General features: G+C 37.2%; 1 protein-coding gene across 2 annotated transcripts in view; it reads right to left on the bottom strand.

Moving 5' to 3' along the window:
* celsr2 (cadherin, EGF LAG seven-pass G-type receptor 2) overlaps positions 1 to 24,900 on the bottom strand; it is an 88,863-nt gene that overhangs the window by 36,252 nt on the left and 27,711 nt on the right. For both annotated transcript variants that reach the window (XM_015376102.1, XM_015376101.1), the window contains exons 2-3: positions 21,905 to 22,600; positions 7,562 to 7,784 (exon numbers count right to left, since the gene is read on the bottom strand). In XM_015376102.1, the coding sequence (XP_015231588.1) occupies positions 7,562 to 7,784; positions 21,905 to 22,600 (919 nt within the window). The remainder of the gene's footprint in view (positions 1 to 7,561; positions 7,785 to 21,904; positions 22,601 to 24,900) is intronic.

The raw sequence follows: 24,900 nt of genomic DNA on the forward strand, positions 1-24,900 counted from the left end.
CTTACTAATAAACATTTAGGAACTGAAACCTAAAAACCAACCAGATCGGATTCCTTCTTGTAAAATGACAAGAGTTCAAGCCAGCAAGCCAGGTTTATTGCTTTAAGGACCAATAAACTAGAGGATAAAATATTTCTAAATGCTCCAAGTCATTAAAAAACCTGAGACATGCAGAACTGCTGTTTCCCTTCAATAAACGGAAAACATTGCAGTTTATTGAAGCTTTACAAAAAAGGTCTCCTTTATTTTACACATTTACTTTTATTTTTCTTAGCTATTATTTCAACTTTATAGGTAATTGTTTTTTATGTTGATTGGATTAGTACTTTGAGAGAATGTGTAAACATATCTAGATATACAAAACTCTACAATTTTGGTTTTTGACATTCTAAATTTCAGTTTCTACTGCAAAAATATAATTTAGGATATATCATATATGTTATTACAGTTCCATCTAGGAGTGTGATTTTGACCAGGAAGAATCTTATTTTAAAGATCTACAAAAGGAACAACAGAGAGGAGAGTGCTTTTAATAAATGTCAAAACGGCCTGCCATAAAAGACTTCACATAAACCTACGCTTTAACTCGAGCAGCAATCTTCTTGTGTGCCATCTTCCTCTCCTTTGCAGCTGTAGAGCTGTTGATCTCTCTTTTAACAACTTTTTCCATTTTTCCCTGTTTCTGCATTAAAGTCTCTATTTCTAGTGTTGAGAATGAGGTACTCCCTTTTGCTTGTTGTCATTGTGATTCATCGAATCTGTCTCCACTGATAATGGCTTTTCATAGTTTTTACGCACGTGTTCAACTCTGAGTGGACCTATCCAGAGTTAAATAAACTAACTCACAGCAGCTTTTATTTAACTAAAAACTCAAGGTTTCTAACCTTAGGCTAGATCAATTCAAAGTTGAGGATTTGAGTCTGAGTCTTTGTTAAACCTGCCTTGTGAAGGTGAACAAGATAGAGGAATATTAGGCAACATTTTTACTTTCTGGACCTGCAATACCCACTTTTGTATTGGAAATACAGTGCAGGCAGTCAAGTTTAATAAAAAAGCAGTTTCCTGTACTGAAGAATTACAGTCTAAATTCTCTTTATACGTTACAGTAAGTCTATTTTTAAAACAACTGATAAGGTAAAAAAAATAATATGCTGGCAGACATACGAGACTGAAGCATCAAGGTAGAAGCCTGCAGTGACCTATTTAACAGAATCTGCACCATTTCCTCACCTTACCGTAGAAAACATTTTATACTCAGATAAATTATAATATACAATCAGTATGATCATAAGACTATACTTTTCTTGGTACAACACAGTTACGGAGGTTCACTACAAGCAAAAAGCACAGACAATGGTAATTGTTAGGTTTGCAATCAAGGAATCTGTACGGATGGGAGATCCACATTAAATGACACTGAAACGGAGAGACGAAAACTAGGGCAAAGTCACGGCGATGGGATGGGGGATTGGAGAACCGTAAGAAAGAAAGCGGAGTAGCAACACACTTCAGAGCTATCCTTTAAAAAATATTTTTATTCCTCAATGAAAGGAGAGTAAAAAGTCTATCCACAGTATCTATGTCAGATTCTGGCTCCAAGCTGCTATGTAAGAGATCCGTGCATTTAATGCACATTTCAGAGCATAGAAACTTACCTCTCAGTTTGATCTGTAGAAACTTATCACTTCATTGTTCAAAAATGGTTTATATACAGTCAAAGAAAAATGTACATAGTCAGATAACATCAAATAATGAACCGAACAATGGGTCTGCTGTGCTCATCTGCCAAGTGAGAGGCATGCATATGAATTTTCTGGTCAGTTACTAGACTAAAATGCAGCTCTCTCAGAGGACTAAATGAATTTCTCTTCTGCAAAGGTCAATCTGACACTTTCTTTTTGATCTGATGGAGATGTAGCTTTTATGTGAGCTGGGATTTATTTACTTTTCTCACTATTAAAAGGAACAATGCTTTTTAGACATCTAGACTGTTTGAGCAGCTGCCCTACCCCCTTTCTCGAAGTCATCAGGGTTTCAGGGGATGTTGTCATGATGCTGTTAGTGCAGTGTTCCCAAGCTGATGAGCAGCCGGGGGGCATTGCAATACTGACCTGCTTACTGCGAAAAAAAAAACCCCAAACAAACCCAAAAACTCAAATCAAAACCTCCAAAATGAAGAGGATGCCAATGCTCCAGCGGCTAATAAAGGTAGAGATACAGATAAGGCGGTCAGGCAGCAAAAAGCCTAGAAAGCCAAGGAGAATCAGCATCTACAGTCTCTTTGACTCGCTGACATATCGATTTAAAAGGATGCTCCACATTGCCCCCCCTTAAGCCCTGTGAACTATGAGGGTAATCAGCCAGAACTAAACAGTGACTTTAGTGGCATCACTCCGCGTCACATTAGGCACCCATCAGTAAAAATAACAACCAGTCTGCCCTTATGCGGGGGACTGTGTCACGCTATGATAACACGCCAAAATGCATAGGGTGGAAGCGGTGGGGCGGAAAGAGGAAGAACCTCTGTCGGATTCACAGCATGTCCATGGAGATCCTTTCAGTCAGCTGCTGGACCAATCTATTACTTGTTACACATTTTGAATTATTTACTTTACAGGCTGACAGGGAAAGTTTTTAATAAATATCAGACATGAAGGGCAAATAAAAGTAGCATCACTCCTAATACCTTAAACTGTCCCCTGATGTTTGGTTAAGTAAAACCATCATGAAACGTGTCTAATGAGCACTTAATCTGGAAATCTGTTCATGCTGCCAGCAGGATAGACTTTAATGACTTAGGAGACCTCTCAGCTTCCTGTGTAGCTTAGCATTATTACTCATTCGTGCCTACATCTCTGCTTCAACTGACTATTTTTTAAACAGTAGTTTATTTAAACATTTTCATGCCAAAACTGTATGTAAATATTGTGCCAAAAAGTCTTGATTGATTTATTTCCTTATATTTACCATTTGTTATTGTCTCAATGGTGGCGATGATATGTCAAGTTATGGTTCTACTGGACTAATGTCCTTTAATAATGTTCTTTAAACCACAGCAGCTTGTTATTCATCCTTCCTGATTTTTATCATATTCTATGAAGTATTCTGTGTTTGTATTTAATCTCTCTGCAGTAGTGTCAAAATGTAAAATAGCAGGAAAATGAAACATGGTTCAACATTTTTTATGAAGAATAATTTCAGAGAGAAGCTGTTTAAAGTTACATGCCTCTGTAAGCTCTGTACATGATAGGGGGACTATTTGACCCTTTTTTTTCTTTTTTAAAGGCACAATCAAATTAAGCTCAGACCATCTGTTAACATACATTCTCAAGTCTTGCAAATTCAATTCAACTAGATTTAGCCTTTTGCCTTTGCCAACCTATCGCATAAAAATGCCTTGACCTGCATTATGCCTACAAAGCTATTCTCATATGATTGGTAAAGTTTTCCAGAAAGAAAATAATATTTGTCTCTAAGCAGCAAATATTTACAGATATTCAAAAAGATTGGAAAACTATATTTTCAGACTTTTTTCTAATATGTTAAGAAAAGTCTGAGCAATAGGAGCAAATAGAAGCTCTAGACAGCAAGCAGAAAGCTGCTGTAATAATTTTTCTATATATTTATTTGGTCTTAATCTAATCTACCAAGCCCATGAGATTATAAAAAAAAAAAAAGATGAATCCAAACCGCTGTAATCTGTTGCTTATTGTACCTGTAGTAATGATATTTCTTCTACTATTGCTTTAAGATAAGTATTAACCAGTGATGGGATCAAGTTCCAGGAACCACTCCCCTACAACTGGATTTGTAACAGGAGTCCAACCTTTTAGGTAAGAGGCTAAAACCCTGGTCAGTAAGCAAATTACAGTTATAATCATTCACTGATAATAATTAATACATTTTACCCTTGATTTGAAAGTTAGTTTTATTACATATAACTTCCAGTTCTAGTTATTTAATATATTCATAATATTCCGGTTAACACTCACAACACCAGGAACTGTCTTTTAAAAAAGCAACAAGCTTGTATATTTTTCATCAATTTTTTTGAATTTGTTTTAACCCTCAAATTATAATCCAGAACTCTCCTGTAGAGTGATTACAAAAATCAGCATTAAATAGTACTGAAATAATAAATCTGGGTTTAAGTTGAACCCCTTCTGATCCTATAACAAGGGACTGCTTTTATGGCAATATCTATACCTTGCTCTAATAGAGCAAGATCTATGTCCAGAGCTGTCATAATGAAGGCTTTTTTCTGTGAGAAACTGGATCAGTGCTGGCTCAGGTGACAGAGCGGGCCTTGCCCGCCTTGAGCTGCCAGAATCGACACCTTCTCTCTGCAGCTACTTCACAGCTCCTCTGACCTGCCCCTGAAATGTGGCCCTCTTTTAAAACCGGTCTGAGCGGTTCTCCATCAAAAAAGATTGTCACCCGATCCTTAAAGAAGGACTGAGAGCATAAAGCTCACCAGGAGGGTTTCGTTTCTAAAGCCGCTGCAACATCTGTGTTAAAATGTCATGGCGGCTTTCTTTGTGATATCCGAGAAACGACGCTTGTTTTGGCCTGTTGTGACAGATATCAAATACGACGAACAGCTTTTATAAGTGATTTAATTTCATCACACAGATGGCGCATCCCTTCTGTCTCTTTATATATTAAGCTTTAATCCAGCTCCAAATAACCAGGGTCGAGAGTTTAACATTTACCTTTAACTTATAGTATAATCTGGTGAAATGCTTATAAAGTCTAAATTCTGCTAAGCAAATCCAGAGACAGTAAGTTCTTATTTAATGTAAAAAACATTAGCCTCAAATCATATCCCATAGTGTACTGAGTTGATTTCCCCTCTTTATATAACAATACTTTGCTTGCTTTTTTTTATTTTTATTATTTAATCCAAATTGCAATTTGATATTTTACCTTCAATAAGCAGAGAAAATATCAGTATCGTTAACTTTGAGTCAACATTTTGTCCCAAAACTTTTGCATGGCTGCTTTTAAAGGGGCCTTGTCATGGACAACAAGCTGTTGGCTTTTATACCTTACTTCTGTGTTTCACACTTTGTTTTTGCGATATTTGTTAGTAAACAAATTGTTTTTTATGTACTAATCATAACAAGACCATATGACTCCTGCGGTATTGAGCAGTTGTACAATGAGTAAACAAGAAATGCTGCTATACACTTGTTTATTGTGTCTTAGAGAGAAGCAATGAAGTTGAGCGAGTGAGCGTACAGCAGAGGTGCGAAAGAAAGAGGGGAAAGTGCGAGATCAAGTGCGAATGAACAGCAGTGTTCACTGAAGCAGGAACTAAACCTGCAGAAGCCTTCAGAATTTGATGCCAAGTGTTTTGTGTAGTTTCTTTATTTACTTCATGATCCTCTGAATTTTTAACAGCTGGTTAATGTAGTCATTTAATAAATACGGTTTAAAAACATCATAAAGAAAATTATTACAGCTAAATTATGTCAAAACCCTGAACCTTAACCTTTCTATATCATGTATACTAGGCAGAGCGAATTAGCAATGTGGACAATGTAAACTTTACCTTGCATTGCATTATTCATCTTGTTAGATGTCCATTTTAGCTAAAACTCCTCTGCTGTAGACCAAGTGGTATAGTTATGTTTTCTCCTTGCTCAGAAGTTGTGTTTTCTAAGTTCTTAGTTGTAAAAAACAAGTAGAGCCACTAAAGTAAAGGGGGTGGGGGAAAAAAGGAGTTTGGTCTCTAATATGGCTGTAAACATTTAAGTTAATGAGAAAGTGGCGATAGATATAATTGATTTCTGGTGGGTTGTATCTCTTAAAAAACAGTATGAGCTACTGCTCTGCACATTTGTATATTTGTTCATTTTGTGTTTTAGCTAATACAATTCAAACACATTTGCTAATAAAATAAAATGCATATAAAACACATTTATTATTATTGACTTGCATCGCTGACAGTCACATCACTAATCAATAGATTTGTCCCAATTTGGTCTTCATCCTTCAAACGCAACTGATAAATATATCCTTAAACATTACATTACATAAATCAACTTAATGATCATGAACCTGATGGATGTGGCCTAATACTTTCTACACAAATAATCATTTTTGGATCTTGACCCTCATCCTACAAAACAAAAAAACACAAATATTAATAAACCATCTCATATCAACCATATCAGCTCTGTATAAATAAGCAAAGCAAAGAATGTTGTAGGTAACACCAACATTTTGTTGAACGATTAACAACAACAACCTTCAAATGTTCTTCATTTGATCTTCTTTTAGACTTGGACAAATTTTACTGTCATTATGTATACACATAGTGAACACAAAACAAAATAAATGCATTTAGCTGCATTTGCAGGTGTGATGCTGTTAATTTAGCATTTTCTGCAATTTTTTGGCTTTCTCAACAATCCCTGCCTGTGTCCAGTTTAAGAGTTTTGGTACCTAAATAACATTTATAAATAATTTATTGTTTTTACTAGTGCTGGGATGCTATTAATTACAGGGTCTGTAAATTAATTAATCTGTTGATTACTTTATCATCGATTAATAATCTGATAGCCAAAGGTTCTTCAAAGAAATCTTTTTACGAAATTAAACCAGGTGAAACCAAAACTTTTCCACTTGAGGAGTTCTGGATGGAGCATATTGACAGACAAGAACATTTTTTAAATCCAAAATGTGTATATACATATTTCTTTCTAACAGTTTTGGTATAATTACTGCTATAGTGGGTTGCTCTTTCTGCTAAAGACACGTTTTAGGGTCTCTATACTCTAGTTAACGATTAATTGGTTACTAAATTAGTTAACAATTATTTCAACAATAGATTAAACATGATTAATCTGATTAATTGCTTCAGCCCTAAATTTATCAGATTTTAATATGGCAACCATATATCAACAAAATATAACAAAGTTACTGTCAAACATTGTTTAAGTCTCATTTGGTTGGAGTGATTAAATAATTTCACTTCAACTATATCCCTGCCTTGGAATAACACTTTCATTATACAATGATGTCTTCGCTGTAGGGTTATACAGACCGACCAGAAGCAGAAATCACCAGTAAGAGCAACTAAAATAATGATGAAGATGATAAGACAGCTTCTGTCAGTCATCGCCCGGGTGAGGAAGACTGTGCTGAAATAGGCCAGCCTCTGACTCACAGCTCAAAGTGACGACTGACACAGTGACTGTAATAAGACCCGACTTTATGGGACTAGCATCCTCATCTTATGTAACTACTCTGTCCAAAAACAAAGCTTTTCAGATTCACCCTCTACCATAAGCTGCACACATCAAACACTTAATTGACTCTAATGGTTGAGTATCTATAATACAAGAGTCTCCTCTGATTCTGAAGTAGCCCTACATGAGATGACAGTTTTCCAGTTATGCTATTAGTGTCATTTACCTCCATTAAGGTTATGTAAATCTGAGCACCCATCAGTGGAGGTGAGAGCTACCCTGTGTGTGATGCGGAGGTGGGTTGAGTGTGAATCACAGATGGATCTGTGCTCCAGGAATGAACAAGAGGAGTTAGAGGAGCTTACGTGAGGGAGAGGGTGAAGTGAAAGCGCTGGCGGAGGCCCTTGAAGGTGAGGAAGGAGTTTGGGGGGAAGTTGCGAGTGGTCATCTCACAGTAGGGTCTCTCGTAGCCTCCGGGGGGACACTCGCACTTGAAGCCACCAACGAGCAGGTTTACACAGGTTCCTCCATTCTTGCAGACGCCTGGAGCGCAGCGGCCTGAGCGGGATGACAGCTCACAGCGTTCTCCTGGTGGATAAATGGAGAAAAATCAGGATTGTTATAGTTCATAGCATGTTTAGCAGAGATTAACAGTCTGGGGATCAATTCTGATCTGTGATTTTTCTTTTCAGTAAAAATGGTAAGTGGGCTTTTAAAAAGCTGCACAGGAAGTTCAATTCAATCTTTAATGTATTTTATTATGTCATTTTATTTGTCATTGTTGCTCAGTATAATATTTTACATTTTTAAAATATTGTAAGAACTTCTGTAAGATAAGCGAACGTGAACTCCTTCAAAAATATCCACTGAATCATCAGTCAATAGATTAGCTTCCCTAAGCTCTAGATTGTTATGCCAGCGGTTCAATCCTTTGTCTTGAATGGTGAGCAGTGGTTTTTGCTTCTCTTCCATAAAGGCATTGATGCGCTCAAACAGCAACTGTGCAGACCAGCACCTCCTGTGTTGGTTTTAATAGCTGCTCATGGTTTTCTCTATTTTAAATAGTCCCTTTAACTGTGCTTCTCCAGAGGTCAAAAAACTATCTTTAAAAAACTGCTTGCACCCCTTTGCAAACTAACAGATGGCGAAGAGTTTGGTTCTCATCTTTACATCAGGATCTGTCGACTTCATGTTGGCAAACAGGTTGTTTCTACAGGTCAGGCACTAATTGGGCCTGGATGAGGGTTGTGAAACTGAATTATGTTCAAAAAAAATTTTTTTGTCACAGTAAATTAATAATTTAACAAGGTTTAGGTTATGGGTCTGAAATGAAAATGCATTAAATGATCTGAAACATATTACCCTGATATAAAGGGAAAAAATCAGGATATCATTTACATGGGTAAATACATTTTCACATCACTGGACATGAACTGTAGGTATAGAATGGTTACTAAAGGTGGGACCAAGTCATCACCTCCTAGGTCAACTCAAAAGTCAGATACTAATGATGTGAGGAACCAAAAACATTGATCAATATTTTAATTCTCCTGGTTTAGTTTCATACAGTAAAGTCATTTCAAGAAACCAAAGTCAAATCAAAATGCATTATTGTTTAAGAAAAGGTCCAGATCTCTGCTAGTTACAATCAGCATCAATTACCAAGTTTTTAAACTAAAGTTCCAATCTAAGATTTATTGTACTTGGTAAAAAGGAAGACAGTAATTCCCCCTCCCCAGCTGCTGATGCACACTGCCAGTCAGCTGGCTAAAAGTACTACCACTGCACCTAATTATCCTTGATATTGTGAGCTTTTCATAAAAGACCAGAACAGAAAGACATTAACTACTCTATAAAATTAGTACTAAGTTAATAGTTGGGTTCGAAATGTTCCTGTTAACACAGTAATTCTGTAGTTTTTCCTTGATGTTGTCATTATGTCATAATCTCATATTGACCTGTTCCTAAAATAATCCTCCTTCAATCTGCCGTAGAAAAGATTTTTCACTAAAACATTCAGGACATCATGGCTAATTAATAAAGAAGTTTTTTACTTGACTTCTTAAATCAAATTCTGCTTAAATCCTTGTCATTGCAATATGTTTTAAAAAAGATGCTCTCTGTTCAGCACACCCCGCTCCACCCGCCTCCATCTGGGAATAAAGCTGCAGTTTGAGCTCAATTCTCATTCAGGGGAACAACATGATGGCTGAAGTGCACTGAGCTGGAAGTGGTTTTGAAGACAAAATGATTGCACTTTTCTGAGACTGTGGCAGCTCAGAAGGATTTTCTGAGTTTTTTTTTCACACTTTACAGACGGGTTGATGACTACATCAGTGCATTACTGGCAATCAGAAAAGAAGCGTGACTCCGTGTGCTGCCTACATATCAGACACAGCGCCTATATCTTCTGAAAGCATAATTCAATTAGTCTAGAAAATAAATGTTATCCTACTGGAGACTACAAATTATTATTTAACTTAAATAAACTAAAGGGTCGGTAATCTAAATGTAAAACAGACTTTACTCTAAGGCTAAATGTCTATTCATATCACAAACTGCTTAAATGTGAAAAACAAGTACTGGCTACGTAAAGCACAGCGACACAGAAACGTCTGACATATGTAGTTTATATACAGAAAATGTATTATCAAATAAGCAGATTAGAAGATTGAGCAGTAACTGGACTAGTGTATGATATGTAATATAAAACTTAAGTTTATAAAGTAAACCTTAAAAAAAAAAGCAAAAAGAAAAAGAAAAATTATAAAAGTGTTAACTTCTATTTTTTTCCGGCTGTCTAAGTGGAAAAATTTATTTTCATGGCCGCTGATTATTAGGACTCTTTGCCATTTTGTTTGTTTTGTACCATTACAACTGCAGAAAACAACTATGATTTAAGATTTATTTTTCTCTGATTAAAATACAGTCTATTATATGAAAGTGTACATACAATGAAAATGATCTATTATTATAATAATTATTATCAATATGGCATAGATTGATAAGAAGGCATAATTTCTCTTATTCATTGAGGGGTAATTGGTCCAAAATAGAACCAGAGTCTTAAAAAATAAAATGCAATTTAAATTGAATTATTAGTAGGACTTTGGCATTTTTAAGATAATATATCACCCTAGAGTCTGAAATAATCTAGTTAACTATGTAATTAAGCTGACATGCTATGATTAGGTATATTTATATGTATGAACTGGTCAGAAAATGCCATGCTTGTGTCTGTAGTGTTGGTATGGACTGCAGAAGGGTCAACATTTTTTCTACATTGACAAAAAACAGAGCGATAACCACAACAATAATGAACAGTAGTCTCAAATCGCTAATAAGATTATAAATTCTGTTGTTTAGTTGGCTAGATATAAAATAGAAAAATATGTCACTAAAATGATGGTTAGTTGTAGTTTTCTTGAGCATACAATCCACTTCATAGATGTAGAGTCTCACTTGTCCTCAGCCCTGCAGCCTGTCTATTGTATCCTGTTCATCCGGACCATTGAGATGGAGGGACTACAGCAGTTGCTGAGGCAAGACTGTTGGTTCTCCCCTGGGTGAGCAGGAATTTGTGTCAAAGCCACTCAGTCAGCAGGGTGAAGGTTTCTGGATAGCTAATGTAACGCTCTCACACATTTGGAAGCCAACATCTTTATGCAGCCGCTCTTATAACCATGCCTTTTATTTGATCCAGGATATTAATCACTTCATTCACAGCCTGTTCTTTGTTTTGGAAAACATCCATTCAGTATAAATAAAGTAAAGAGCTGAAAAATACTCTTAGGGAATGCAGTTTAGTGCTGTGGGCTTATAATATGTTTACAGTCTTTGCTGTTAAGCAATGCACCAATAGGCTTATTATTATAAGCTGTTTAACTTGTGCTTGTTTTCTGGTTATTATAAGAAATTTACCTTCTGGGTAACCTTGGCTACTCTGAGTATGTTAATGAATAGGTTTCCAGGCTGGAGCTGGGTCTCTCAAGAGTAAAAAGAAAAATTATAGGCCATGATCAAGAGTTGGAAGAAAATAGTCAAAGATAAACATAAATATAAATAGAACTACAAACTGCAAACTTTACTTCATTAAGATTCAGTGGATTCGTGCTGAGCTCACCAAAAACATTTCCAAAGGAAAATCCTTCCAATAAATGCTACTAAGCCTTAACTGAAAAATTAAAAGTAATGAGATTTTTAAAATAATATCTTCTGGTGTACCTCTTTGGTGTAATAGAAACAAGGGCTGCACATGTTTGAAAGGATATAGCCACATTATCCCTGCTCATATTTCTAGTTTCCATCATCGCAAAGCATGCATGGGCTTCAGTCAACTATACTAGTGTGCATATTTGGAGTGGTAAGGAGTCCCCCACAGCTGACATGTTGAACTTTTTTAATTGTTGGAGAAAAAGACCTCAGATAAAGATGTACGATCAAAGACAGTTCTTTAAATTATTGTCTAATGGGAGCACTTGTAACACATTTTCCTTTTTTTAATGTGCAAAAGCCCAAGAACTTCATTTTTTGCAAGTAAGTAAGCATCAGCTCTTGTTTTATTTCATTACTTGATTGTTTTTGTTAAAAAGTGCTGATGGTGTTCCTTCATGGCAAAGACCCTACAGAGACTATTTGGTTGAACCAAGTTACCAAATTAATCTAATTAAAATCTAAGTTAAAAGTAATTCAACTGTCAAATAAAAAATTTAAAGGCTAAATGCCTCACAGTAAACATTGCATCTAAACAGTCTTTAGCAATATCCACAGTAGAAAAATTGGCAGCGCAGCAATGAATGACAGGAAATGTACTCACTGCTGGTATTAACCATCATTCTACAGAATCTTCCTCCACTATATAAAACAGTTACAGTTTGATAGCTATAAAATAAAGCGCTCTTCCACACAGCTATCCTGTCATTTATTTGAAAACTTTTGAAAGCAATAAAGCTTCAAGATCTTTTTTTTCTCCAGGCAATCAAGGTGGGCAAACACTGCAGCTCAACGTCGAGTCCAAACCACTATCTGATATGACTTCCTGGGGAGAAAACATATTACCTGAGCCCAGTTATTGCTCCTCACTAATATCGCGTAAATGCCTCGGTGTGGTGAAAAGTTTACCGAAGGAAATACCCCAAACCAGGTGCTCCTAGCAGCACACTGGAGCGTGGGACGGGCTTTAGGGTCACAAATCTAAAGAATTAGTTGATCAATTATTCAAACTGTTCTTGTCTGATCTATTTAGGCCTCTCTATACACCCAACCCAGTAAACACACTGTTGGCGTAAATCATTAGGCAACAAATTGCTCAAAATTTCAAAGATCTTTACTCTTTTTACAAAAAAAAGGAAAACCTCAAGAAAATTCTAAAAACTATTTGGAAAAGAACAACCTTGTGAAATATAAAATATTGAGCAAATAGCAGGTTAATTCATATGAGAAAATTAAAAAGAAATATACACAAAACGGAACTAAAACGTGTTAAGAGCAACAACACTCAAATCATATTGGTATAAACAAAGCTGTGATCACCTCTTACCTCACATTTACACATTTTTTTTTATTGTTCTCGTTAATATATATCATTGTTCTCTGTAATATTCATCTGTTAAACAGCTTTGTGGCACACTGTAGCTTATTTAACACATTAAATGTCTAATCACACTAATAACAAACCAGACACATATGAGAAAAAAAATACAGCCTTTGTGAAATGATAAGGTCAATTGATTTAAATTTCCTGTCGTGGAAGATGCAGAGGATAAATAAACCATAGCAATGAGGTACAGTATTTTTAGCTCTTTCTAGTAAAAACAGTGAATCCACCCAAAATACCAAACCAAGAGAATAAAATCCAGCCTCACAAAATCAGTAAAATACTGAGTCTTTGCGGCAGAAAGGAGGTCAGTATGGAGAAATACAAAGATCCTTAAAGGAAACAAGCTATGATTATGAGGCAAAAAAGGAGATAACATGATCAGTGAAGCAGTAAATTTATGTACAATTAATTTAGTATTGAGTTTTTTCATAATGCTTCAGGTTATTTTTAGCATGTAACACACAATCGTTTAATGCAAATTCAAGTTGAGAAAGGATTGAGGTTTTAGTCCAAGAATTTTCAAATCTCAAATCAAAGCACGGATGTAATTGTAGGTTGTTCTTCTTAAATAAAAAAGTGTGACACTAGATAAGCAAGTGACAGCCTGAGTTTCTGACTTTGGCCAAAAAAGATGGAGTAGGATGAGATTACTGATGTTCTTGGACCTCCCAACTGTTTCATCTCTAATCATATTATTAGAATCCATCATCACTACAATTACATAAACATCCTTCTTTCAAAGGAAAATCCCAGATTACACACATATGGAGATGAAAGACTAGCTTAGTATATTCATTTCTCTAAATCTAGACAGTGACCTGACTTTTCAAACTATAGGAAAACTTTACTAGGCCACTGAATTGAAAAAATAAATTACGCATTCATTAAAAAAGAAGTGGGCCAGGAATTAAACCCAGGGATACACCTGTATTAACTTTGAAACAGTGATTGTTTTCAGTTGATAACAATGGATGTTTGCAGTCTCAGCATATTATTTAAACAAACAGACAACACCATGTTTGGTAACTTGTAAATCATACTTTTATGGTTAAATGTATCATAATGTCCCTCTTTATATCTGTAACTGTATTTTAACTAATTTACCCTGATTAAGTAGTTCTTTGCACACCATAACTTTTAATCAATAGGCTCCAGGTTTAGTATAGCTGATGCCCAATAGGAATACTGTGCTATTGCAGAAATAAACAGTATCCCTCTGTGTTTTTGAATCTAAGAGCAGAGCACTCTGCACCAGCAGACGGAGAAATCATAGAGTTACTTCTAAAGACAAGGCCACATTCACCCCTCTAGATTAAATTCTACATCAGAGAAAAGACAATTAGAAGAAATATATTTATACAATTACTTTGTCTTTGTTGCGCAGACCTCAGGAGGAATCATAGGGCTTAATTTTGATAGATATGCATGAACAGGAGCAAAGAACAGGGCTGTTTCCCCCCCAGACCTAAAACTGGTGATGGAGTGGAGATAGATGAAGTTGGTCAGTCTGTAGACTGCTGGTTAGCTGAGCTTTATGGGGAGATCCAGTGGATTGCGTGAGCTGATATTAGAGCTTCACTCAGGGACCTGGAAGATGGAAGTCCAGTTTGGATAACATAGGTTGAGAGAACCTGTCCATGATGAGCAAGCATGAAGCGACAGTGGAGATGAAAAACTTTCAGTTGGGAAGAAACATCTGGCAGAACCAGGCTCCATATGGCGGTCTGCCTAGGCTCCATAACAAAAAATATGTCTGATCAGGGGAAAGTCTTACCTGCTGTATTGACAAAGAAAAACTTTTATCTTAATTAGCTCTCATGTTTCAGGGGAGCTCAGACTGCCGTAAAGCAGCACTCTGGGTCACATGACTCATTCAGTGATGGTCTAACCCTCTTAAGTGACCAAGGATGGTTTTTGAGAAGAGCAGCCTTGACAGAGCATTGCAGGCGTTCACTGGCCTAAAAAAATAAAAGATTTTCAATTCAGCTGATATTTAGGTCAGAACTTAAACAGTGCTGATTTTAAGAATCAGTTGGCGTATGCTGCACAACAATGAAGACGAACAACTAAAAAAATGTAAAAAATAATCAGATTTTAGGCACTTTATAAGGGGAGCCTTCTGATTTTCTCCAAAAAATGCTAAATCCAAAAATTCAAATAACCAATGGTCTCTATTAACTCACAAAATCAGCTGCTCCAAATTGGAAGACTGGTAAAGCCCTGAGTAGCTTAGATTTGTTTTTCACAATGTGCATAAAAGCCAATCCTGCATTTTGTTTTTAACTAAGAGAAAACTTGAGATTTAATTCTCAAAGTTTTGTTGTTTAACAGAGTTTTGCAGCATATAAAAACCATTATAGCACACTGTTGGATTCCTCAGAACAAATAATCATATTCCCAATAAAAACTAGATGATGTGCATCAATATGTTAATGTGATTGCAGGCAATCAGACTGGTGATAATTAACTGTTACTATATCTGGGATAGTAGGTTGAACGTTTGTTTAAAGCACAAGTGTGATTATTATTTCAATTCCCATTTTCTGTGTTACCAATGAAATATTTTAGATGTTTGCAACGGTTAAAAAAAAAAAAGTATCTTTCTACATTTTAACTACAACTAGGAAACAGAAGCACTTTAGTAATGATGAATCTTTACTGTTAACCTTGTCAGTTATAAGACCTTGCCACTCACCTGCAAGACTCTAAATGATCCTACCAAACTTCTCCAAGGCATGGAGCCAGGCATGTTCTGTGGAGGTGTTTAATGCTAAGTAAACGACCCAACTATTCACCCTATTTTATGTAGCTTAAACATATGTGCTAAGTTTATTGTTTAAGCTCTGGTCTTTCTTCCTTCTGTTTTTACTATTGTCTTACTCTATAACCTACTTTTTATCTGCTGCTCATTAGTTTTTTAAGTGCTTAATAAAAAAAGGTATTATTATTATTATCATTATTAATTTAAATAGAGACTTAAATGTTTAGTAGGCATTAAATAATGGGCTATATACTCAACTCTACTAGCTGAACTCCATCCAGCTCCTTTGTTTCCTCCTTCATGTAGTCATGGTTACTGAGGTCAGACACACCTGGATTGATCAGTCTGTCCAGTAATGAAAGAGAGGAAACAAAGGAGCTGGCTGAGGTTCAGGAAGTAGTGAAGTTAAGTATATAGACCATTGGGAAGATTCTGAAATGTAATATGTACCAGGATTTCTTTTTCTAATACTGTTCAGAAAGGTTCAAGTCAAAGTCTCAAAGTCCAACAAAATTATGTAGAAGAGATAAACCAACAAATAACAAAAAACACAGACAATTACCTTTAACTCAGCTACTATAAAAATAGTCAATGAATTTAAATTGTATTATAGTGAAGGGTGCTGAAGTGACAAAAATAGGTGACTAAATTACTTCTTAAAGATGTCAGAATAATAAACAAGAGAGAAAAAAAAATGTTTTGCTCTTTGACTCACACTATTTGAAATTAACTCCATGACACAAGGCAATTTCCAGTGATTACTACCATTCCTGTCCTGACCAATTTGAGTCTTTAGCATGCATTGGCTCATACTCTAACATCACAAGCAGCACATACACTAAATATACATTTTCAGTGAGTTAAAGGTAGTGAGTAAACCTACTGATCTGGGAGCTATAGAGTCGTGTGTATTTATCAATAGCTGTACTTGGAGTAAACTATGCATTAGAGAGGGAAATGAAGGCTTATACAATGATTAAAATAACATTTAAAGTGTAACAAGATGTTACTCTGTATAAGAAACACATCCCACTTTTCTATCTTAAATAGTTAATCTACCTATAAATTTGGCCACAAATGAATGATGAAATACTGACCTGGCCTAAGCCAGCTTTAGTCTGTCGCGTCTGGTTGACAAGATGACATTATACATGTTACTAAATTTCATTGGTTTTAAACATTTCTGTATCAGGGCTAAATCATGTGCTGGCTTGTGGAAAGATGTGTTTTCAGGAGTTTGTGGATTCACAAACCTTGCAACAATTCAACTGGCTTGCAAGGTTAATGAAACACTGCTGGTTACAGAGAAACTACAATAAACTAGAATCTGGAGCAGCATCAGTTTTACAAAAAGCTGAAACTGATCAAATTAGGAATGTTTCCATTCAACTAATATGCACATTTTAAAGAAAATCTAATTTGTGCAAATTTGAGGTAGTTCTTTTCTGAATTTTGTTGTTTCATCAAGCTTCTCTAATGCAATACTTTAAAACACGCATCAAAGAAACCTGATGGAAAGTAACCCATCATGAAAAGAGTTGGTAGTCACCTTGTTACCCTGACCATGAATGGCTGCATTTTTAGGGTTAGAAATATACTTTACACATTGCAGGAAACTGAGAGCCAGAATTAATCCATGCATTCTGAGGATCACAAGCAGATAGGAGACATATGACCCATATCAAAAAACGCAATGGAGGGAGCCAGCAGTGCAAACAGCTTCCCCATGGTCTGATCTTACTGTATACTAATTTGAAGATATGGCCCCAACAAGCTCCTCGCATTAAAAAAATTCTGATACCGACGGCAGCTCTTTCTGATTATGAATCAGTGCTGTGAAATGAGGCATGGTTTTTGGTTGATCTCTCTCCAGGGGAAAAAAAAATCAATAGTAACAAAAAAACAAAGACTTTGATTTTTAAAACAGTGCATGCGGCTCGAAATACTTTATATTCATGGTGGTTCTCGACAGCAAACTGTGGAGGCTTTTAGTGTTTGGCAGGTAATCACAACAGACACTGTGAGGTGTTCTGAATGTGTAAGTTGGCATAATCTTTATTTGCACCAATGCATTCCATCATATTTAAATTCAGATTACCAAATGGTGAAAAAGGCACTTTCCGAAGGATTGCGATGAGCAGTTTGGAGGTGAATAATCAGTGGCCTCTATTGCTTTTAAAGCAGAAAGCATAAGTGTATTTAAAAAAGATGCTGCTCTCCTGCTGTGCCTTTTCTGCTGAAAAATGTTCAGAAGCTGAACAACATGTTCTTCAGACTCCACAAAGTGACTCAGCCAAAAAGAAACCATTCCCTTCGTCCCTTCGTCTTTCCTTTTACTACCATCTGGAGACGCCCACGTTACCTCCTCACTCACATGCAAACATGCATATAGCACTAACACACTTACAGTACATTCCCAAGATTGTCTGTGCACCTTTGTTACACACAGAATGGCAGCTCTTTAGCACTTACCCACCCACCCAGTCTCACAGAGGGTGTAGCTGAGCGCACATTGAGCCCCATCAAAGTTTGGAGGCTTTTCATGGAAGAAAAGCAGCAGGAGCCTTTTGATCGGAGAAAAAAACACCTCAAACAGAACCTGTCTGAACGGCCCCCATTTGATATGCTAGTTTATTTTCAGATGCAACTGGATCTTACAGCTGTCAGGTTGAAAAATCAGTTGTTGATGTGGAATCATTTTGAAAAGTGTGGACAGAAATACGCCCACTGCACCCGCTCACCCCTTCCTCCCCGTCGCTGATTCACGCTAAAAGCTCCTGCCTTCGTGCTCCAACACCCACCGCTGTGTGAGAACCAATAAGTGCCACTCAGCCCGGACTCTAAGCAACTGGGCCTACACACTTAGCAGCCGACACTATTTCAGGCTTCATAAACAGCTTTTATAAATGACTGGAAAGGAAAAGACAACTTTTCTTTGTTTCATGAGGTTGGTATAACAGAAATTGCAAAATAAAAAGAAAAAATTAAGCTGGAAGCTTTTTTCTATATCTATTTAATCTTTGTAGGGTCCCAGCAGTGGAGCACCTGGTGTCCGTCCCCAACAAACATTAGGAAAGAGAGGTACACACCCTGGATATGTCATCACATGGCAGCAAAGACAAAAACCATGCACACACTCACACCTATAGCCTATCTACATAGAACAGGGAATCTCTCATGCATTCTTTTGCACAATAAAAGGATCCAGAGTCCCTAAAACAACCAGAGCATAGATAGAGTGAAGATGCAGCCTCCATCCTGAAAGACTAAGAAACAACAACTCTGCTTCCTGTTACGTACGCAGCGTTTGGCTGTCTCTCGCTGTCTGGCAGCCTAAATAAACCGCAGATGTGATGTTGAAAATACATTTTATTTTTTTAAACAGCTTCTTAAATCTCTGTTTTTCCTCTGACTTCAATATCAAAAGTCACTGAAATGCTTTAAAAATCCCAAATGTTTATTTTTTTTCCCTCATTAACAACCTCAACACCAACCGGTGTTGTGATTACCAGAAGTATTCAAAGAGCAGAAAAATATCTAAATGCTCAGAGCTGTTGGTTGATTAACAGTAAAATTTCTCTGTAGTCTTCAATGCAGACTTTAAACCAAGATATTAGCTACAAACTTCTGTCTCTGTGTGGTATGAGGAATGCATGCTCAGATAATATATTTGCAACAACTAATTACAGACAAAAATGTTTTGTTCATTGATGAAACCCTGAGTCTTCCAATGCATACTGAATACATTTACATTTTAAAACCAGTTTTTAAACCAGATGGCAGTTTTGCTGCCCTCTGTGATAAATTAACTCATCTTTATGCTGAAAGAAGACGCTGCTGTCCCCTTAATGCTCTGTGACTTATGTTGTTTTGTTGCTCTTTAATATTTTAACCACAAGGCATTTAACAGCCAGGGCCCACTACATCCACAGATGTAATTAAAAATGAATAATTTCCTTCCCTTATTCAGCCCAGCAATACTTACTGTCAACGAGACTAGATCTAATTTCTTCAAGGAAGTATCTTCAAAGTGAGGTTCATTAAAAACAGAAAAAGGTATAAAACAGCTTGCATCACTAAGTCCTCTGTGTAAACAAAGATTTCATTCTTTATTAGTTAAATTGTTCAATCTTTATAAATAAGATTAACACAGACAGAAAAAGTAATTCTCTAAGACCAGATTTGTTGGTCATTAACTACCTCAAGCTGGCTAGGCTAAGGGTGCACTTTCTTTTTTTTCATCACTACACCCGGAGTTCAGAACCTCCCATAACCTTGAGATAAAAAGAATTCCAGTTTATTTTTGCTGAAGCTTTCTACAAGTGGAATGAGTTGAGTCAAATCAATATCTCATCACTCAAATTGTCTGCAGGGCCTCTCATTAATGTAGTGGACGGTCAGTGCCTTAAAGAAAGTCCTGTTCAATAAGGGGGAGGGGAACAATGAAGCCCAACTGGGAATATTTGTGAAAGAGTAAAAAATTAACACTTAGAGGTGGTATCCAAACAGGTGTAACAGAAACAAGCCCTTTTACCTAGTTCACCCAGAGTTTATTCTGCTCTAAATCCTGGTTCTTGACAGCTGCATCTGGTTTGATCAGATATTTCTGTTTCTGGAGTTTAAAGAAACCTCTTCTGCGTTCTTAGAAAAAACAAAAAGGTCGATAACTTAGACCAAGCCTTATGTAAATGCATCATTTTCATTGGACAGTGAGTGCAGTCAATGATGTCAATTCAATTGAAATCAAATTCATAATTACTTTATTATTCACGAAAATGAGATATCTCAGGGAATAATATTAATCTTTCTGTAACCAAATAAGCTGTAGAGCTGATTCAAGCAATATGAAAACTGTAAGTCCACAAATAACCTGAATGTAGACAATTTATTCAAGTTTGGACAGGGAAAAACTACCTGTTCTTTGTGGGGACTTATAATTGTTCCAGTCTGTTCTTGAAGTCACTACCTGCTTCTTGGTTGCATTTGCAATCAGGACTGAACGATTACACCTGCGACAGCTCCAAATACGGGAGATGCTGCACCTGGGAGGAGCACTATATACTCCTGGCTCTTCCAGAGGTAATTGCCAGATTCTTGAAAGCCATTGGTGTGACTAGACGATCCTTGTTTTGACAAGATCTTGCCTTGTCTCATTCCTGTTTTCTGCTGCCTACCTTGCCCCTGTTGGATACTCCCATTGGCTTCTGATCTCTGAACATCGACGTCTTTCTTTGCCTCATGGCTAAGTCTATTTTGCCTTTACCCTTGTCTGAGTTTCCTGTCAATTGTGTATGAACCAAGCCAGAACCTATAGCCTTTCTCCCTCTGCCCCTCTGAAAACCTCTGCCCAGGTAGTGTGTCTTTCACAGATTCTCTCACCTAGATTCTAGACTCCCCTCTCATCTAGCCCATCAGGATATCTCTGCCCAATGGACCTCTGTGTCTGTGCATGACCCCCTGACTGGCAAGGACTCCCCTGCTAGACTTTGCCCTGTCTAGTGCCGACAAGATTTAGTTCAGTGAATCAGCGATAGGGCTCATCCCTACAGACCCACTGGACCAGTTATCAGAGCCAGTGCCACCTCCCAACTTCTGAGAGGGTAAGTTGCTTTAATTCAGTGCATCTTTAATTCCACTGAGTTATTCTCAGACACTAATCCTGTTCTCCTTCCCAGGCACTAACTGTTTTTGCAGTTGTGATATTGCTTTTCACCTCAGGGCCAGATGATTGCCTAAATTTAGATTTTATTACTTAGAAAAATTCTGTTTTACTCCAGTTACAACTACAGTTGTTACTTAAGTAACAATAATAAAAACATAATTTAAATACATGGAAAACCCATTGACTATAGGCTATGCTTTGTACGATAAGCATGCAGTTGTGTAGCTAATCAAGCACAGACTTGTTGCTAATCAAGAATCCAGAGCTTAAGCCAAGCTCCTTTAATTATCATTTTTTATCTCTGTGTGTCTTGCCTCAAACAGACCTACTTTTGATTTGTGGTACATGCATATTCTTTGATCTGTTTTGCTGTTGATCTGCGTTCTGTTTAGGATTGTTGTCCTGCGCAAAGATCAACCTCCACTACATTCTTAACTGTTTTTCTTTGTAAATAGTCATGTAGTTAGCATGATGTTACCACAAGGATTTTTTCATCATAGGGACTGTGTACTAAATCTGTATTTATTCTGAGACTAAATGAGACACATTAAGTTTTTACTTATTAGGTGACATCTAGTCAGCTGCTCTTGGCTTAATTGTAATATTATGTGTTAAGAATTGCGTCCTAGGCTTGATCTGATGTGAATAAAGGACAATTATTAAAGATTAAGGAATCCCGGTCTTACCTGTAAAGTCTTCGAAGCACTCACAAGTGAAGCCTCCCTCCCTGCTGCGGCACACGCCATGCGCTCCACACGGTTTAGAGAAGCAGAGGTCTATCTCAGTCTCGCAGTAGTCTCCTGTAAAGCCGGTGGGACAGCGGCAGCGCAGACCGGCGATGGGGTGAATGGGTCTGAACAGGATGGTGTCAGAGGCCACAAATGGTGCCAGGCTGTTGAATTTTAGCACCGAGACACACTTCATGTAGTTCTCACAAGGCTCACGTAGGCAGATGTTGTCGTCGAAGGGAAGAACCTCCTGGGAGGAGATCTGTGCCAGGAGGCTGCGGTTCAGATAGAGCCTCTCCTGTAGCTCCTCTGAGCCAAAAAACTCCCCACTTTCGACCCCTCTGCTGGACCTGCCTCTCTCCAGGCCTCCAGGATGCTGGTGAACATCTCCAAACACGGGAACGGCCACGGACAAGCTGACATTGAGAATGCGTGCGCTGACATCTGTGTCATCTTGAATGTTGAAGATGACGACGTCTTCAGGGGCAGCAGAAAGGACACGGGCCACACCATCCAGGAACTGGGAGAGCAGCAGCGAGAGGAAGTGCTCCTGAGAGGTGTTAGCCAAACGTAAGGTGATGCTGTTGGACAACATCTCATCGGTGATGATGGTGACCTGAAGAAGGCACTGAGCTGAAACAGAGTGGATCCCATCTGAGAAGCATAAGAGCACAAAGCATAGAAGATTAATATGACTTTAAACATTGTATCAAGCTACAGACGTCTTAGCTTAAGGTAGATATCAACCAGTCAGACTTTTCAGGGGAAACATGGATAAGTGACTTTTCTTGAAGTTGATTAGCTCTAATTTAGAATGAGCCATTTTATCTGAGGAGCATAGTTAATAAATCACTGACCAAATAGAGAAGAATCTCTAAAATCTGATGCATTCAAAGAATAGAAATGACAACAAATCAATTAATCACCAAAAAAAAAAGCCAAAAAAGGGAAACCTGGCTGATCTTTGCAGCTGAAGCTTTTTTAATGGATAAAGAAGAAATGCAAAAACTAATAGTTTTTACCCTTTTATTATTAAATCCTTTCCTTCCCTTTCAGTTGCTAAATGTATTAAGGGACAACATACAGTTACAGTCTGATGCACCTATTCAGTTTGGTAAAAAAACAAAAAACAAACAAAGGCTAAGGACATGTCCTTTGATGCTTATGCTTGATGTCGCAGCCTAAAGCGGTAAATCAAATCCCACCCAAGTTGGGGGAATTTACTAGTTGCTGGTCAGGATTAGGTTTATTGCCATTGTGCAAACTAGTACAACCCATACAAAAATAAATACTTTTTATGCACTGATATTATAAAGCACATGTGTGGCAATGTTAGAATTTTAGTGATGAAAAAATTTAAACCATGTTTGATTTTTTTTTTCTTTCCTTTAATAATTAGGTATCCCTTTGTGCAAGTTTATGCACAGAAATTCAAATAAAATGTTTTGGGTTATGATTAACTTTACAAGAAAATGCAACTTTAAAAATCCTCTTGATCCCCAGATGTTCTTATACTAAACAGATATAAACGTTGATAGTCTTACTAAACTGGTGTTGTATAGGGGGGCGTATTCAGACAGAAGAATAGTGGCACACTGACAAATAACAACCCTTTTTTTCATTAATTTGGCTCAAATGGATGTTTTTCATGTTTTTTTGCCAGAAAAGATAAAAGATGAGTGCCAACAGAGAACAAGTGCAGACTTTCTCTCAGGAAAGTCCAAGTTTCTAATCAGCAATTTCATGCCTGCATTCATAGCTCATCTTTGCTTTCTTTGTACGCATTGAAACACATTGCTTCATTATTTATGCCTTAGGTTGGCTTCCTCAAATCACCAACTCTGCTGTTTCCGTACATCACGTCCCCTCCTCTATGTTCAGTTCTATGATCGCACATTACACTGACCTAAATGTAAAGCTTTATTTACTATAATGGACTGTAAATGTAGACCTGCTGTGAATGAATACAATGCAAAAGACTTTGTTTCAGCATCTCAAATTATTCCTTCCATAGGGTTAAAAAAAAAAAAAAACATGCCACAGCCTGCGTGTGCTCTGCTACCTCTCTCCTGAGACTACATTTGAAATAAAACCATCTCAGTAAGTAGCTTCAGCTGAAGGTTTCTGACAGTGGCAGTGTTCACTGAGGGGTAAAATTATGATGAAGATTATAATAATGGTCTCAGTCAGAGAAAAAGCCCAACTTGATCCTAACAAGCAGAAAGACTCCAGTTAACGGTTGGTTTGTTCTAAAAAAGAATGAGAAAAACCTAAAGTTAACTGGACGCTTTGAACTTTGCGCCACAAAAACTCAATAAAAAGCTCAAAGTACAACTGCTGTATACATTCTTGTCATGTTAAGAACCAGTTTATACCTATTGACACCTCTGGCTGCTATTCGCTGTGCTTAAGATACTCACTGCTGAAAAGAAAGAAAACCAGAAACCCAGAATCATGCTTAATCAAATCAAATGTTTTCACAAAGACAAGCTTTGACTGCTGCTTTTAATATAATCAATGTTTGTTAGGGGACGTCTGGACGCCCTCCAGAAAGCAAAACCTGCAGGCAGAAATTTACACAGGCAGCACTTCCCAAAGTTAGCAGATCCCTGTTCTGGCACAGGGCTAGTTTAAACACATAGTGCCAACACGGGGTGGGTGGGGGTGTTGAGAAGGAAGTAAGACAGAGAAGCATGTTTGACACGGCCTTAATCCCTCAGCTTTCAGACAGGCGATTCAAGCGCAGTAATAATACAGGGCCTTAGCAGAGGAAGTGGAAGTAGAAAAAAATAATCAAAGGACAGACCTAGGGTGGGGGGATACTCCTCTAATTCTCACTTTACTGTAAACACACACAAAACTTACATCTGCGCACACAAGGTGACACATGCCCACAACAGGGGAGACAGTGAGAACAAACAGAGGCTATTCTGCCTCCATGTTTGTGGTCCCTG

Source organism: Cyprinodon variegatus, unplaced genomic scaffold (genome assembly GCF_000732505.1).
Source record: "Cyprinodon variegatus isolate N-32 unplaced genomic scaffold, C_variegatus-1.0 Scaffold129, whole genome shotgun sequence".
Classification (NCBI taxonomy): domain Eukaryota; kingdom Metazoa; phylum Chordata; class Actinopteri; order Cyprinodontiformes; family Cyprinodontidae; genus Cyprinodon; species Cyprinodon variegatus.